A 17,424-nucleotide genomic window follows, 5' to 3' on the forward strand; every position below is an offset into this window, starting at 1 on the left:
TGAAATATTCAAAACGGAGCTGTGTGTGTGGAGGTGTTCAACATCAAGGTCTTTACCTAAGCATGAGGTTCATAAGCTGCAGACCCTCTCCCCTGAGGAAGCGGTCCCGGTTGGCAGCCAGCATCAGACAGGAGCACAGGGCATCAAACAGGTTCTCCATCATCTCCTGCTCCTCTGCCGTGGCTGGGTTGTGGCGCTTGAACACCTGAAGTAGAATGACACCCACAGCTCATCACCAGGGTTGGGTAGGTTACTTTCTAAATGTAATCCGGTAGTTATTAGTTACCTGTCCCTGTCCAACACTGATCAGTAACGTAACACTTTGATTACACAAACTGAGTAATGTAATCTGATTACTTAGTTAATTTTAGATGACTTCCCCTTAAGAGGCATTAGGAGAAGACAAAAATTACAATTACCAATTGAACAACATCTATTGTAGGATAAATAGATGTTAGGGGTTTACATAGCTGGCCATAAATGGATGTTGCATTTTACTTTATGGGTTGGTTATGTACTAATCCATTGCTTTCTACAACAGACAAAAATAGTAATTATACGATTATGCTCCCTCTTTACATTACAAACCAAAGTCTGGAAATCTGACAGTCATGCCAATCAATATAATATCCTTTGATCTTAAAAAACAGGACTTGGAATTATGAGCATTAGCCAAAAACGAAGGATTTAATAGCCTACTCTGTTTATGATTTTGTTGTCATGGAGGATTGGGCTCATTGTTTTGAGTTGAAAAATAAATGCTGCTCTCATGGAATGGCATGCTTTGAGCACTACCGAAAAGTCCCTTTTGCATGTGAGAAATGAATGACATATGCTGCATTTGCTATAGCCCTATTGTTTACGCTTTTGTTGGTGACACTTTGATATCGTGATAATTTGCAGCTGTTTAAGTCAATCAAAAGTGTGTGAGTTTGAGCATATGTCCGTTAAGCTTATAGAATATTTTTTTGAATAAGCACAAATTTTATTGAGCAACAAAAGCCCCACTCGTGGTCTTCTTAAATTTAACTTGTCTTTGACTGTATGGAGCACAATACCACAGAGGAGTTTAGAAGGGAGGAACTCTGATTTGAATGTCATTAAGCAAACAGAAAGTTGATAAAAAAAAATTTAAAAATCACTAACATCCTTTCTGAATTTGAAAGTAATCATCTAGTTTTCAAAAGTATCTGTAATTTTATTACAATATCTATGCTGGTAACGGATTACATGTAATCCATTACTCCCCAACCTTGTCTATCACCAGGGAACTGACATGGCCAGAAATTACTTTGAACTGTGATGCTGGTAAATTCAGTATAAATGCAATAAATGATGTACTGGTTTGGCTCATTGGCAGACTTTAAACAGTGTAACTGTAATTCATTTTTGGCTGTGTATGATAAACCTCACAAAGATAGAACAGTATTCAACCAAATACATTTTGGGTGCAGTGCCCTCGGAACTAAGGACACACTGAAACCTTGCAACCGGCATCACCAACAAAGTGGAGAGACTTACGAAGCAAAGCAGAAAATCTGTCTAGCATCAAGTTACACTTCAAAATGTTATTCATTTGCATTAGACAGAATTATACTGGAGACCTTGAATATATCAAATATTATAATACTTAGCCAAAAGAATCCTGCACATAAGGCTAATCTAATTGAGGTTGTGTTCATGAAGTGGGTATGGATAGATCACTATTGTAAAGAACACAGTTCTTATGAGCTGCTGAAACTTCAACAGTGTGATGTAAGGTGTGTGAGTGAGAGAGAGACCATGATGAAACAGAGAGAGAGAAGGAGCAGGAGCAGTAGAAAATGTGAACAGACAGGTTGGTCAAATCCCTAGGAGTCTTACAGAGAGCTGCTGCAGTAAAACGTCAATCCCATCCAGCTCCCCCAAGAGCTCCCTGGTGCCTGGAGGTAGGTAGGTAGGTGTAGAGAGAGCGTGAGAGAGAGAGAAACTTCAAATATTGTGGACATAAACATTGACAAACATAGTTAGAGCGGGACGGTGGGAGACTGAATCGATCGAGGCAGCACAACCAAACTAAACTCAGAGGGGGAGACCAAGAAGAAAATTAGATAGGACAGAATATCAATGTGGCCCAGTGCATTATTGTTCTGGACATAGTGCCTGACTGTCATCCAGCAGCACTAGAAGGCCTTCTGGACCTAGCCACTCAGAAACTAACAAAAGTGTACTTTAACTAGTCATGTTACTCTACTATTTTGGTCCACAGACAGAGTAATCACACCAAACACCTCTATGGCTATGTTTATTCGACAATAACACATTCGACTAGAGCAGTTTTCATCACTTTGTACAGCAAGTAGAGGAGAAAGGGCTGTAAATTTACTGTCATTGTTTTGAAGCAAGATAGCCAAGATTTCACTGCAGTACAGCTTGTTAGCATCGAATGGAATCTTTGCCTGAAAGAGAGAAAGGGTGGGGGTGATGAATGCCAAAATCAGTGACAGCATGAGCAATTGAAAGCCTATATGCTGTACTGTAGGTACTGGTCCAGAACAGACATTTTCAATGAGACACATCCAACCAGCCTGCAAAAACCTCTACATAAAGCATCAATAAACCATGGATTGTGTCATTTTCAGTCATATCCTCACCTTTATTCTCTTTAGCAACCACTGCATGAGTCCTTGCTGAGCTGCTTCTGTGCACAGGCCAGGCCTGAACTCTGCCATGTTCTCAATGATGGCTGATGGGAGAGAAGAGAGGCGAATGACTTTCAGATTATGACAGCACCTCGCTGAGAAGTATAGAGGTCTCAGATTCCTTTGCTAATACTTGCATTATAAACCCGTCTGAGACACCTTATATCTCAATCAGCCAGGAGAAGGTTGGCAAAATCCCAGAGGAGAGAGAGACGACAGAAGGACAAGGAGAAGGAGCAATATAGGCCTGCTGGAGAAGAGGGAAGCCTTTATCACTAATTCCAGCTGAGCAGACACCATCCTGGAGGACATGAGCCTCTGAGCCCCAACCACGAAGCAGACAAAAGGCTTATTCAAGCCTGGAGAGCTGCCTTGATAAGACGCCATCAAAACACTAGGCGCACTGAGCCCAAATGTAATGATTAAATAATCGGAACGTGTTTCTTCTATGTGAATAGAATGGAGGGCATCTCACTGATTCACAAACCGTTAGGACATGTTATGACAAACAGATTTTCAGACTATGGGCTAAAACTGCTCCACGCCAGCATTTACAAACATTTTAATAATCGCCATATTTTGTCCAATCATTCTGCAGTGGGTCTTACCTAACGTGTTGTAGACTCCATCTGCCTCCTCCTTCACCTGCTCATCCAGCCTCTCCATGTTCTGCACCAGAAGGGCCACAACCTGTCCCTCCAACTACAGTTAGAGAAGAAGACAGGCTGTTTAATCACAGCATTATGGAATACTGTGTGGTTGAGTGACAACAATAAAGGCTCAGGCCTAATTTCCGTTGTTAACTTATAAGTCATATAAGACCAGAGTGATTTGACCTTTGCCTCCATGGTCTTTCTAAATGTCAGCCGACATTATGACGGGGTACTCAACCTTCTCCAGAAAACCGCCAATAACTTTGCTGCTGTCAAAGTGAGTGCAAAGGGAGGGCTAAGGCTTCCGCATGCTTCGTTTGGAAACGAACGAGTGTGCTCGCATACTCCATTAAAAGACCTTAGCTTGAAATACCAGAAAAGACCAGGCAAAAGTAATGTTTGTCCATCTTGAGACGCCGTAGCCAGTATACACTCCTCAAAATAGTCAGAATTAATCTAAGACAACTCAAGAAATCGGTCATTCATTTTGCAGAGATCTTAGTCGCGCAATTTTACATCTAAGATGTTCAGTGCAGTATTTCTCAAGTGAAAGAATATGCATGAAAACGAGTAATCTATCGTTGAATGACAACAAACACTTTATTGAAGGATCCCTACCGTTGACCAATGACCGACGAAGGGCCGTAAACTTCAGCTCTGAAGTTCGCCTCAAGATTTTTCTTTGGAACGAACAGCCCAAAAAAACCTTGCCGAAGACCAGGACTAACATAAACGTCACAAAATGTCGTCATAATATATGCACAAGCTGTTTCGGATGGGAAGCACGCGGAAGACTTAAGACAGACCATTTTCACTAAGGCAATGGACATTAGCTGGGATTGAATCTGCTTTTAATCTATTGAGTTTATCATCAGCATCAATATGGTTGTAGGGGGGATGAGAAATAACACAAAATGGCAGCTAGCCATGACTTGATTGTATACAAACAAAATGGACTCACCAAAGAGTCTATGAGTACTTCCGCGCCTTCCTCACTTTCATGAAGTGTGTCGATGTCCGTCAGCTCTTGTAACAAATCAACCACTGCAATGGCGATATGTAGGAGAGGCTAAGGATTTTTACAGTGGGTATTAATATGTTTGATTTTTTCTAGGTTCAGTTTTGAATAATTAGTAGCCTTATTCAAGGTAAAATGCATAGAATAGCATTAGTCAATGGTTTAACAAGTGCAGGTAAATTAACTGAATTTAACAGTGAATGATGCCCAGTAAGCAATCTTTGAAGGAAAGGATATCTGTGTTCTCGTGGCTGAGTAAGCCCAGCAGGGAATGGACAGCATTGAGCTCCACCAAGAGGTGGTAGAGATCAGGCATGGTGGCGATGACATGCATCTCCTGGATGATGTCATTCAGATCCAGCTCTGTTTCCATGAACCTGAGCAGAGGCATAATAAAGTATGTCAGAAATGGAAAATAAGTCCAGACTTGTTGAATGCAATGTCATGTAATTAAAGACTGGAGCAGATCAACTTACCCTTAAAATAGAATTATACCTTTATAAGACAAAGGCATGAATACTTCATGTATAACTAGGGCTGGCACGATTACCGTATAAACGTGAAACCGACGGTTATGGATGAAGACCGCCATGAAAATAAAATAACCGTCATAACTGTTTTAACAAAAGAGTCTTCGGTCCCTAGGCAACACATCCACAAGGAAAGTCTGCAGTCTAGGTTGAAAATGACTAAGGGTGTGTTTGTAAATTCACTCTGGAGTGTGAGTGCGCTCAGCGTGCACTCTGGGGGTTCTTATATTCAGAGCGTTGTCAGATTATCTGTGCGTAAATTCAGTGTTTACGCTCTTGGATTGTTCAGAGTGCACACTGGACGCTCTGGTCTAGGGGAAAAGTATGCAAGCATTCTGACCTAACGGCAGTCAAGCACCCAAGTTAACTGGCTAAAGTTGGCTAGCTTGCTAGCTACTGCCAGACACAAATGAGAGAACACCTCACTGACTATTTTACTCGCCCTAGTAGAGCTGGTTGGACTGTTGTCCTGTTATCTAGAGAGTTGGGGATTGTAACTGTGCTGCTAGCAACAATTTATTTCCGTTTTTTTGTCTGATGTTTACTGATAACTGTCAAATTCAATGGGTGTTGAGGGTTCGTCAATTCATCAGTTATTCTGCACTCTGTCACACAAACGAGAGAGCTCTGAAATCGGAGTAGATAGCCAAAGAAAATTTACGAACAAAGGTTAAGACAAGAGGATTCTAATATCCCACAACTCTTTGCAGCAACGGGACCAGCTATTCTAGTCAACAACGGTGCTGGTATTTCGCAACGACACGTCACATAAACCTGTTAATATTCAAAAAGTTTACACATGGAATCCTAACCTGTTATCGTCAATCTAGCCTACAGCCCATGCAGTCAGGAGTGGAGGAGAAAATGTACCTCTTAAAATAAATAAATATAAATAATATATATACACACACAGTTGAAGTCGGAAGTTTACATACAACATACACAACTCGTTTTTCAAACATTCCACAAATTTCCTTGTGGATGTGTTTCAAGGACTACCTTCAAACTCAGTGGCTCTTTGCTTGACATCTTGGGAAAATCTAAAGAAATCAGCCAAGACCTCAGAAAAAAAATTGTAGACCTACACAAGTCTTGTTCTTCCTTGGGAGCAATTTCCAAACGCCTGAAGGTACCACGTTCAACTGCACAAACAACAGTATGCAAGTATATACACCATAGAACCACGCAGCCGTCATACCGCTCAAGAAGGAAACGCGTTCTGCCTCCTAGAGATGAACGTACTTTTGTGCGAAAAGTGCAAATCAATCCCAGAACAGCAGCAAAGGACCTTATGAAGATGCTGGAGGAAACAGGCACAAAAGTTACTATATCCACAGTAAAACGAGTCCTATATCGACATAACCTGAAAGGCCGCTCAGCAAGGAAGCCACTTCTCCAAAACCGCCATAAAAAAAGCCAGACTACGGTTTTCAATTGCACAAAGATGTGCAATTGCAAAGATGTCCAAATGTCCTCTGGTCTGATGAAACAAAAATATAACTATTTGGCCATAATGACCATTGTTACATTGAGGAAAAAGGGGGATGCTTGCAAGCCGAAGAACACCATCCTAACCGTGAAGCACGGTTGTGGCAGCATCATGTTGTGGAGGTGCTTTGCTGCTAGAGGGACTGGTGCACTTCACAAAATAGATGGCATCATGAGAGAGGAAAATTATGTGGATATATTAAAGCAACATCTCAAGACATCAGTCAGGAAGTTAAAGCTTGGTCGCAAATGGGTCTTCCAAATGGACAATGACACCAAGCATACTTCCAATTTGTTTCAAAATGGCTTAAGGACAACAAAGTCAAGGTATTGGAGTGGCCATCACAAAGCCCTGACCTCAATCCTATAGAAAATTTGTGGGCAGAACTGAAAAAGCGTGTGCGAGCAAGGAGGCCTACAAACCTGACTCCGTTACACCAGCTCTTTCAGGAGGCACGGGCCAAAATTCAGCCAATTTATTGTGGGAAGCTTGTGGAAGGCTACCCGAAATGTTTGACCCAAGTTTAAAGGCAATGCTACCAAATACTAATTGAGTGTATGCAAACTTCTGACCCACTGGGAATGTGATGAAAGAAATTAAAGCTGAAATAAATCACTCTCTCTACTATGGACGTGTGTTGGGTCATTGCCCTGTTGAAAAACAAGTGATAGTACCACTAAGCCCAAACCAGATGGGACGGCGTATCGCTTCAGAATGCTGTGATAATCATGCTGGTTAAGTGTGCCTAGAATTCTAAATAAATCACAGACAGGGTCAACAGCAAAGCACCCCCACACATCCTCCATGCTTCACGGTGGGATCCACACATGCAGAGATCATCCGTTCACCTACTCTGCGTCTCACAAAGAAATGGCGGTTGGAACCCCAAAATAAAATAGAACATTTGGAGTCATCAGACGAAAGGACATATTTCCACCTGTCTAATCTCCATTGCTCGTGTTTCATAGCCCAAGCAAGTCTCTTCTTATTGGTGTTCTTTAGTAGTGGTTTCTTTGCAGCAATTCGACCATGAAGGCCTGATTCAAACAGTCTCCTCTGAACAGTTGATGTTGAGATGTGTCTGTTACTTGAACTTAGTGAAGCATTTATTTGGTCTGCAATCTGTGGTGCAGTTAACTCTTAAAGAACTCTGCAGTAGAGGTAACTCTGGGCGTTCCTTTCCTGTGGCGGTCCTCATGAGAACCAGTTTCATCATAGCGCTTGATGGTTTTTGCAACTGCCCATGAAGAAACTTAACCTGTCTAGGATCAGCGTGCCGCTAGCGGCACTCCCCCCCCCCCCCCCACTGAAAAACCAGTGCCGCGAAATTCAAAAAAAATATTTTTTTAAAATATTTAACTTTCACACATTAAAGTCCAATACAGCTAATGAAAGACACAGATCTTATGAATCCAGTCAACATTTCCGATTTTTAAAATGTTTTACAGGGAAGACACAATATGTAAAGATGTACATCTATTACCTAAAAACACATTAGCATATTCCACCATCTTTTATTTGTCCACCAACACCAGTAGCCATCACCAATTCGGCTAAACTAAGATATTTATAGCCTCTAACCAACAAAAAAACTCATTAGATGACAGTCTGATAACATATTTATGGTATGGGATAGGTTTTGTTAGAAAAAAGTGCATATTTCAGGTAGATGGCATAGTTTACAATTGCACCCACCATCACAAATGGACTAGAATAATTACAATGAGCAACGTGTTTACCTAACTACTAATCATCAAACATTTCGTAAAAATACACAGCATACACGAATCGAAAGACACAGATCCTGTGAATACAGACAATATTTCAGATTTTCTAAGTGTCTTACAGCGAAAACACAATAAATCGTTATATTAGCTTAGCACATAGCAATTAGCAGCCCAGCATTGATTCTAGCCAAAGTGAGCGATAAAAGTCAACATCGCCAAAAGATATTAATTTTTTCACTAACCTTCTCAGAATTCTTCCGATGACACTCCTGTAACATCACATTACAACATGCATATACAGTTTGATCGAAAATGTTTATATTTAGCCACCAAAATCATGGTTAGACAATGTGAAATGTAGACAAGCTGGTAAAGAAAACGTCCTTGCGCCACTTAGACAGTGATCTACTCTTATACATAAATACTCATAAACGTGACTAAAAAATATAGGGTGGACAGGGATTGATAGACAATTTAATTCTTAATACAATTGCGTTATTACATTTTTTAATTTATCCTTACTTTTCAATACAGTTTGCGCCAAGCGAAGCTACGTCAAAAAACATGGCGTCCTAAGCCACTAAAATGTTTCGACAGAAACACGATTTATCATAATAAAAATGTCCTACCTTGAGCTGTTCTTCCATCAGTATCTTGGGCAAAGGATCCTTTCTTGGGAGAAATCGTCTTTTGGTGGAAAGCTGTCCTCTTGCCATGTGGAAATGTCAACTACGTTCGGGATGAACTGAAAAGCGTTCCCAACTTTTCACATCGTTGCAAAAATAAATGTCCCAAAATCGCACTAAACGGATATAAATTGCTATAAAACGCTTTAAATTAACTACTTTGTGATGTTTGTAACTCCTATAACGAGTGAAAAGATGACCGGAGAAATATAACAGGCTAAACTAACGCTTGGAACAGGAGAGGGTCGGTGTCTTCCACGCGCGTTACGCAGCAAGAAAAGACTTGCTAGCTAAAGGTTTTTTTCATTTGTAGGGCCTGTGAACGAGCAATCGAGCCCGTTGGAATCGTCATCACGTAAAGGCATCCAGGGGAAGACGTAAGAAGTGTCCGTATAGTCATAGCAACGACAGTGCCCGTTTAAATGACTTCAGAAAAGTGGCCAACGTTTCTCAAATCTGACTCCATGTCAGGGAAATTGCTGTAGAATGGGCTCTGTTCCACTTAGAGACAAAATTTCAACTCCTATAGAAACTATAGACTGTTTTCTATCCAATAATAATAATAATATGCATATTGTACGATCAAGGATTTTGTGGGAAGCCGTTTAAAAAATTAGCCACATTAGCATAAATAGTCTAAACAGCGCCCCCATCCCCAACAGGTTAAAGTAATTTCACTTTGCTTATTTGAGCTGTTCTTGCCATAATATTTGACCAAATAGGGCTATCTTCTTCCTACTTTGTCACAACACTCCTGATTGGCTCAAACACATTAAGGAAAGAAAATCAAATTTACTTTTAACAAGGCACACCTGTTAATTGAAATGCATTCCAGGTGACTACCTCATGAAGCTGGTTGAGAGAATGCCAAGAGTGTGCAAAGCTGGCATCAAGACAAAGGGTGACTACTTTGAAGAATCTCAAATATAAAGTCATCCAAATTTCCATGACCGTCACAGCCTTATGTATAAATGTCCCTCATTAACTCACCTCCCCGGGGTGTCTGGGAACTTTATCCTCAGCTCCTGGTTTTTGTAGGACCTTTTTTCAAAGGTCAGGATCATTTTCTTCACCGAACTCTCATCCACTGGTTCACCCTGAAAACAGAGTGCCCTTTTGTGAAAAGTGTAACCAAGACAACAAAAAGTATTTTAGGAACAAGATCAGCACATTTAACGCCGCATGAGAGAAGACGGCTGACGCTTTAAGTGCTCCTAATCAACTGATTTTCTGTTCGTTTTCTTGCGCTGTTTGTAACTTATTGTTTTTACTTATTTTGTACATAATGTTGCTGCTACCGTCTCTTACGACCGAAAATAACTTCTGGACATCAGAACAACGATTACTCATCACGAACTGGCAGAAGCTTTTTTTTCCTTTAACGAGTCCGAAGTGAAGGACATACTGCTTTACCGGGAACAGGCCCAAATCCCCGTCATTTGCGTAAAGAGAAGACGGAGAAAAAGAGGGCGGAGGTGGGCCTGACTTCTGAGAATTCGTAGGCGATTTAATAAACCCCCACTGCCTTCTGTTTTACTAGATAATGTGCAATCATTGGAAAATAAAATCGACGACCTACGAGGAAGATTAAACTAACAACGGGACATTAAAAACGAATATCTTACGCATCACGGAGTCGTGGCTGAACGACAACATTATCAACATACAGCTAGCTGGTTATACGCTCTATCGACAGGATAGAACAGTGGCGTCTGGTAAGACAAGGGGTGGCATCCTATGTAAATGTGTAAACAACAACTGGTGCACAATATCTAAGGAAATCTCAAGGTTTTGCTCGCCTGAGGTAGAGTATCTCATGATAAGCTGTAGACCACACCATCTGTTTTTTTTGTAGCTGTCTATTTACCACCACAGACGGATGCTGGCACCAAGACCACACTCAATGAGCTGTATTCCGCCATAAGCAAACATGAAAACTCTCATCCAGAGGCGGCGCTCCTAGTGGCCGGGAACTTTAATGCAGGGAAACTGAAATCCGTTTTATCAAATTTCTATCAGCATGTTAAAAGTGCAACCAGAGGGGAAAAAAACTCTAGACCACCTTTATCCATTTGGCAAATCTGACCATAATTCTATCCTCCCGATTCCTGTTTACAAGCAAAAATGAAAGCAGGAAGCACCAGTGACTTGATCAATAAAAGTGGTCAGATGAAGCAGATGCTAAGCTACAGGACCGTTTTGCAAGCACAGACTGGAATATGTTCCGGGATTCCTCCGATGGCATTGAGGAGTACACTACATCAGTCATTGGCTTCATCAATAAGTGCATCGATGACGTCGTCCCCACAGTGACTACGTACATACCCAACCAGAAGCCATGGATTACAGACAACATCCACACTGAGCTAAAAGCTAGAGCTGCCGCTTTCAAGGTGCAGGACTCTAACCCGGAAGCTTATAAGAAATCCCACTATGCCCTCCAACGAACCATCAAACAGGCAAAACGTCAATACAGGACCAAGATCAAATCGTACTACACCGACTACAACGCTCGTCGGATGTGGCAGGGCTTGCAAGCCATTACAGACTACAAAGGGAAGCACAGGCGAGAGCTGCCCAGTGACACGAGCATACAAGACAGGCTAAACTACTTCTACGATCGCTTCGAGGCAAATTACACTGAAACATGCATGAGAGCACCAGCTGTTCCGGAAGACTGTGTGATCACGCTCTCCGAAGCCGATGTGAGTAAGACCTTTAAACAGGCTCAACATTCACAAGGCCAGACGGATTTCCAGGATGTGTACTGCAAGCATGCGCTGAACAACTAGCAAGTGTCTTCACTGACATTTTCAACCTCTCCCTGTCCGAGTCTGTAATGCCAACATGTTGAGGACAGAGGGCGCTGTTTTCACTTTGGGGGAAAAACGTGCCCAATTTAAAATTGCCTCGTACTCAATTCTTGCTCGTACAATATGCATATTATTATTACTATTGGATAGAAAACACTCTCTAGTTTCTAAAACCGTTTGAATTATATCTGTGAGTAAAACAGAACTCATTTGGCACAAACTTCCTGACCAGGAAGTGCAAAATCTGAAATCGATGCTCTCTTCTAGGTCCTGCCAATAAATGGGCATGATACGTATTAGTATACATGCACGTCATACACCTTCCCCTGGATGTCAAGAGGCGGTGAGAGAAGAAATGGAGTGTTTATCTTGGTCTGAAGTGGAATATAAGCTCTTGGAATGACGTGTAACCCATTTCCTGTTTTCAGGAAGGCGCGAGGAGGGACCTGGATTTGCCTTATGAAAAGCTTTCGTTATAGGCGACTACTATCTCCGGCTTTGATTTTATTTGATACATGTGACCATATCATCGTAAAGTATGTTTTTTCAATATAGTTAGTTTAATCAGATTATTGAAATTTTTTCAGGAGTTTTGCCGTGTTCCGTTCTCTTCCGTTTGTTGACATGGAGAGATTCGTGCCACTTGGCTAGTGTGCTTGCTAAATCGAGAGGGAAAGAGGCCGTTCTAAATCCAAACAACGATTGTTCCCGACAAAGGACCCCTTGTACAACATTCTGATGAAAGATCAGCAAAAGTAGGAAACATTTTATGATGCTATTTCATATATCTGTCGTACATGTGAACTAGTCGTCGGCGTCCAGCTTTTGGGTACTCTCTAGCTATACCGAAGCTGTATGTCGTAATGAAGTTATTTTTAGAATTCTAACACGGCGATTTCATTAAGAACTAATGGATCTATCATTTCCTATTCAACATGTATTTTTTAGTTATGTTTATGAATAGCTATTTGGTCAGAATATGTGTGTCAGAAAAAATATCCGGACGTTGTGGGAAAAAGTAGCTACGTTAGCACAATCTATAACCACTGATTTCAGCTCTAAATATGCACATTTTCGAACAAAACATAAGTGTATGTATAACCTGATGTTATAGGACTGTCATCAAATGAAGTATATCAAGATTAGTCAAAAATTATATATCTTTTGCTTGTTTGTTACGATCGCTAACTTTTGCTACTGGGAAATGGCTTGTGTTTCTGGCTATTGTGGTAAGCTAATATAACGCTATATTGTGTTTTCGCTGTAAAACACTTAATAAATCGGAAATATTGGCTGGAATCACAAGATGCCTGTCTTTCATTTGCTGTACACTATGTATTTTTCAGAAATGTTTTATGATGAGTATTTAGGTATTTGACGTTGGTGTCTGTAATTATTCTGGCTGCTTTCGGTGCAATTTCTGATTGTAGCTGCAATGTAAACTATGATTTATACCTGAAATATGCACATTTTTCGAACAAAACATAGATTTATTGTATAACTTGTTATAAGACTGTCATCTGATGAAGTTGTTTCTTGGTTAGTTTGGTTGGTTCTTGGTTAGTTAGGTTGGCTTTGTGCATGCTACCTGTGCTGTGAAAAATGTCTGTCCTTTTTTGTATTTGGTGGTGAGCTAACATAAATATACGTGCTGTTTTCGCTGTAAAACATTTTAAAAATCGGACATGTTGGCTGGATTCACAAGATGTGTACCTTTCATTTGCTGTATTGGACTTGTTAATGTGTGAAAGTTAAATATTTCAAAAAAATATATTTTGAATTTCGCGCTCTGCCTTTTCAGTGGAATGTGGGAGGAGTTCCGCTGGCGGAACGCCAGAGCCAGACAGGTTAAGCAGACTACCATAGTCCCTGTGCCCAAGAATACTAAGGTAACCTGCCTAAACGACTACCGACCCATAGCACTCACATCTGTAGCCATGAAGTGCTTTGAAAGGCTGGTCATGGCTCACAACACCATTATCCCAGAAACACTAAACGGACTCCAATTTGCAAATGCCCTATGTGAGAATGCCATTCATTGACTACAGCTCAGCGTTCAACACCATAGTGCCCTCAAAGCTCATCACTCTGCAACTGGATCCTGGACTTCCTGACGGGCCGCCCCCAGGTGGTAAGGGTAGGTAACAACACATCCACCACGCTGATCCTCAACACAGGGGCCCTTCAGGGGTGTGTGCTTAGTCCCGTCCTGTACTCCCTGTTCACTCATGACGGCACGGCCAGGCACAACTTCAACACCATCATTAAGTTTGCCGATGACACAACAGTGCTCGGCCTGATCACCAACAAGACAGCCTATAGGGAGGTGGTCAGAGATCTGGCCGTGTGGTGCCAGGATAACAACCTCTCCCTCAACGTGATCAAGACAAAAGAGATGATTGTGGACTACAGGAAAAGCAAGCCCGAGCACGCCCCCATTCTCATCAACAGGTCTGCAGTGGAGCAGGTTGAGAGCTTCAAGTTCCTTGGTGTCCACATCACCAACAAACTAACATGGTCCAAGCACACCAAGACAGTCGTGAAGAGGGCACGACAAAACCTATTCCCCCTCAGGAGACTGAAAAGATTTGGCATTGATTCTCAGATCCTCATAAGGTTCTATAGCTGCACCATCGAGAGCATTCTGACTGGTTGCATCACTGCCTGGTATGGCAACTGCTCGGCCTCCGAACGCAAGGCACTACAGAGGGTAGTGCGTACGGCCCAGTACATCACTGGGGCCAAGCTTCCTGCCATCCAGGACCTCTATACCAGGCGGTGTCAGAGGAAGGCCCTAAAAATTATCAAAGACTCCATCCACCCTAGTCATAGACTGTTCTCTCTGCTACCGCATGCAAGCGGTACCAGAGCGCCAAGTCTAGGTCCAAGAGGCTTCTAAACAGCTTCTACCCCCAAGCCATAAGACTCCTGAACATCTAATCAAGTGGCTACCCAGACTATTTGCATTGCTGCCCCCTCTTTTACACCATTGTTACTCTTATTATCTATGCATAGTCACTTTAATAACTCTACCTACATGTACATATTACCTCAATTACCTCCACTAACTGGTGCCCCCGCACATTGACTCATTACCGGTACCCCCTGTATATATTCTCACTATTATTTTACTGCTGCTCTTTAATTACTTGTTCCTCTTATTTCTTATTCTTATTTTTTAAACTGCATTGTTGGTTAAGGGCTTGTAAGTAAGCATTTCACTGTAAGGTCTACACCTGTTGTATTCGGCGCATACGACTAAAACAATTTGATTTGATTGATTTTATGTCAGTAAAACTGTGCCCACCTCTTGGTCGTCTGCATCCTCATCATCATCCATGAGTTTCTCCAGTATCTTCTTCCTGTCACCACTCGGGTCCTCACCGTCATCTCTCTCCAGGCGTCTGGCCAGTTCTCTGCCAACCTTCTTGCTTCTGGGGTCATCATCATCATCATCATCATCATCCCGCAGACGCTTTGCCCCCCTGTCAGGCTACAATGAAGATCACACCATCAACACCATGTTGAGCAGGTACATCAAAACAGGGATGTCAAGTCATAAGGCTTTGCAATGTATCCAAGCAAACAGTTAATAATGTAGCAAATGCATTCATCTTTACATGCAATTGCACTTGATTTTCTGATACACACTATGGCCAAAAGTATGTGGACAAATTCAAATGTGTGTATTCCACACCCATTGCTGACAGGTGTATAAAATTGAGCTCACAGCCATGCAATCTCCATAGAAAAAACATTGGCCTTACTGAAGAGCTCAGTGACTTTCAATGTGGTACCATCATTGGATGCCACCTTCAAACAACGGCTCTGCCGAGAAGTGGTCAGCCACACAAGCTCACAGAACAGAACTGCCGAATTCTAAAGCATGTAAAAATCATCTGTCCTCGGTTGCAACACTCACTACCGAGTTCCAAACTGCCCCTGGATGCAACGTCAGCACAAGGACTGTATGTCGGGAGCGTCACGAAATGTGTTTCCGTGGCCGATCAGCTGCACACAAGCCTAAGATCACCGCGTGCAATGCCAAGCGGCAGCAGGAGTTGTTTAAAGCTCACCGCCATTGGACTCTGGAGCAGTGGAAACGAGTTTTCTGGAGTGATGAATCGCGCTTCACGATCTGGCAGTCCGACGGACGTATCTGGGTTTGGTGGATGCCAGGAGAACGCTACAGTGCCTTGCAAAAGTATTCACCCAAGTATTCACCCCCTTGGCAGTTTTTCTATTTTGTTGCATTACAACCTGTAATTTAAATTGATTTTTATTTGGATTTCATGTAATGGACAGACACAAAATAGTCCAAATTGAAATGGGAAAAAAATGCCAAGGGGGTGAATACTTTCGCAAGCCACTGTACCTGCCCCAATGCATAGTGCCAACTGTAAAGTTTTGGTGGAGGAGGAATAATGGTCTGGGGCTGCTTGTTCATAATTCACGCCCCTTAGTTCCAGTGAAGGGAAATCTTAACGCTACGGCACGCAATGACATTCTAGACAATTCTGTGCTTCCAAATTTCTGGAAACAGTTTGGGGAATGCCCTTTCCTGTTTCAGCATGACAATGCCCCCGTGCACAAATCGAGGTACATACAGAATTGGATTGTTGAGATCAGTGTGGAAGAACTTGACTGGCATGCGCAGAGCCCTGACCTCAACCCTATACAACACCTTTGGGATGAATTGGAAAGCTGACTGCAAACCAGGGCTAATCGCCCAACATCAGTGCCCGACCTCTCTAATGATCTTGTGGCTGAATGGAAGCAAGTTTCTGCAGCAATGTTCCAACATCTAGTGGCAAGCCTTCCCAGAAGAGTGGAGGGTGTTATAGCAGGAAAGGGGTGACCAACCATATTAATGCCCATTATTTTGAAATGGGATGTTCGACGAACAGGTGTCCACATACTGTTGGCCATGTAGTGTGCTCAAGAAATTACATTCCACGAAAGCAACATTACTTTAGCTAACAAGGCTGAGCCACAGATAGAAAAAAGAGCAAATATCTTTAACTGAGGTAGGCAAGCGTTTGTAACACAAGGTAGCTAGTTTAGCTAGATACTGTAGTTAGTTAGCTACAGTAACTTGTTACCTTTACGTGCTAACTTTAGTTAGGCTAAATTGACATCAGATAGCCAACTCTTTAAATTTGTCACAACATTAACTAGCTAAGCGAACTTGTTTTATTCGCTAATTAGCAATCATTTTAGCCAGTAGCTAACAGTTAGGGCTAGAGTCAAAGACGGTGTTTACAGCACCCTTATTTTGCTAGTTAACTAACGTTACCGGTAAGTTAGCTAGCTGGGATATGAGGATATGTCTAACCAGCTAATTACCTGATAATTCAGTAGCTCGCCTACGTCCATGACGAAATGTTAAGTTTCGGGCAAACGTTACAGTTATCAACAATGAATAGTGGCTATGTCAGCCTCGCAATGTCCCGCTACAAACTTAAAACAGCAAATGTTACCGTAAAGCACTGCGTTGTCGTGATATTCTGAAGAGGAGGCTTGCTTTGGGGAACTGTGATGGGGACTTGACATTCCAAGGGCCTTAGCTGTCGGTCCCCATAAATTAAGGGGCAACACGTTTTCCTGTTTACTTTACAAGTTGCACAGATACTATAGAATGACATTGAATTTACATTTATTGTTATACGATAATTATGCAGGTGGTAACTTTTACAGGACTTTATTTTATTTTCAGGATTTGTTTCCTGAACCATATCTGCAGTTTGCAGCATTGTAATTACATAATCATAATACTGTTATTAATTTAAAAATAATTACAGAGCAACTATGGCATGATGCAACACAC

General features: G+C 41.8%; 1 protein-coding gene across 3 annotated transcripts in view; it reads right to left on the reverse strand.

Moving 5' to 3' along the window:
• Window positions 1-17,091, reverse strand: part of LOC129860848 (beta-catenin-like protein 1) — a 44,822-nt gene extending 27,731 nt beyond the window's left edge. For 2 of the 3 annotated variants that reach the window (XR_008760469.1, XM_055931694.1), the window contains exons 1-10: window positions 16,944-17,090; window positions 14,905-15,090; window positions 9,775-9,881; window positions 4,585-4,729; window positions 4,296-4,388; window positions 3,290-3,383; window positions 2,634-2,725; window positions 2,366-2,438; window positions 1,864-1,922; window positions 57-205 (exon numbers count right to left, since the gene is read on the reverse strand). Coding sequence is in view for 2 of the 3 variants with exons in the window: in XM_055931694.1 (XP_055787669.1) it covers window positions 57-205; window positions 1,864-1,922; window positions 2,366-2,438; window positions 2,634-2,725; window positions 3,290-3,383; window positions 4,296-4,388; window positions 4,585-4,729; window positions 9,775-9,881; window positions 14,905-15,090; window positions 16,944-16,973 (1,028 nt within the window). In the remaining variant the exon portion in view is untranslated. Of the gene's footprint in view, window positions 1-56; window positions 206-1,863; window positions 1,923-2,365; window positions 2,439-2,633; window positions 2,726-3,289; window positions 3,384-4,295; window positions 4,389-4,584; window positions 4,730-9,774; window positions 9,882-14,904; window positions 15,091-16,943 lie in introns of all 3 variants that reach the window. The other variant, XM_055931695.1, reaches the window with a different exon arrangement.
• Window positions 17,092-17,424: the final 333 nt, after the last annotated feature.

This window comes from Salvelinus fontinalis, chromosome 8 (assembly GCF_029448725.1).
Source record: "Salvelinus fontinalis isolate EN_2023a chromosome 8, ASM2944872v1, whole genome shotgun sequence".
NCBI classification, from domain to species: Eukaryota; Metazoa; Chordata; class Actinopteri; order Salmoniformes; family Salmonidae; genus Salvelinus; species Salvelinus fontinalis.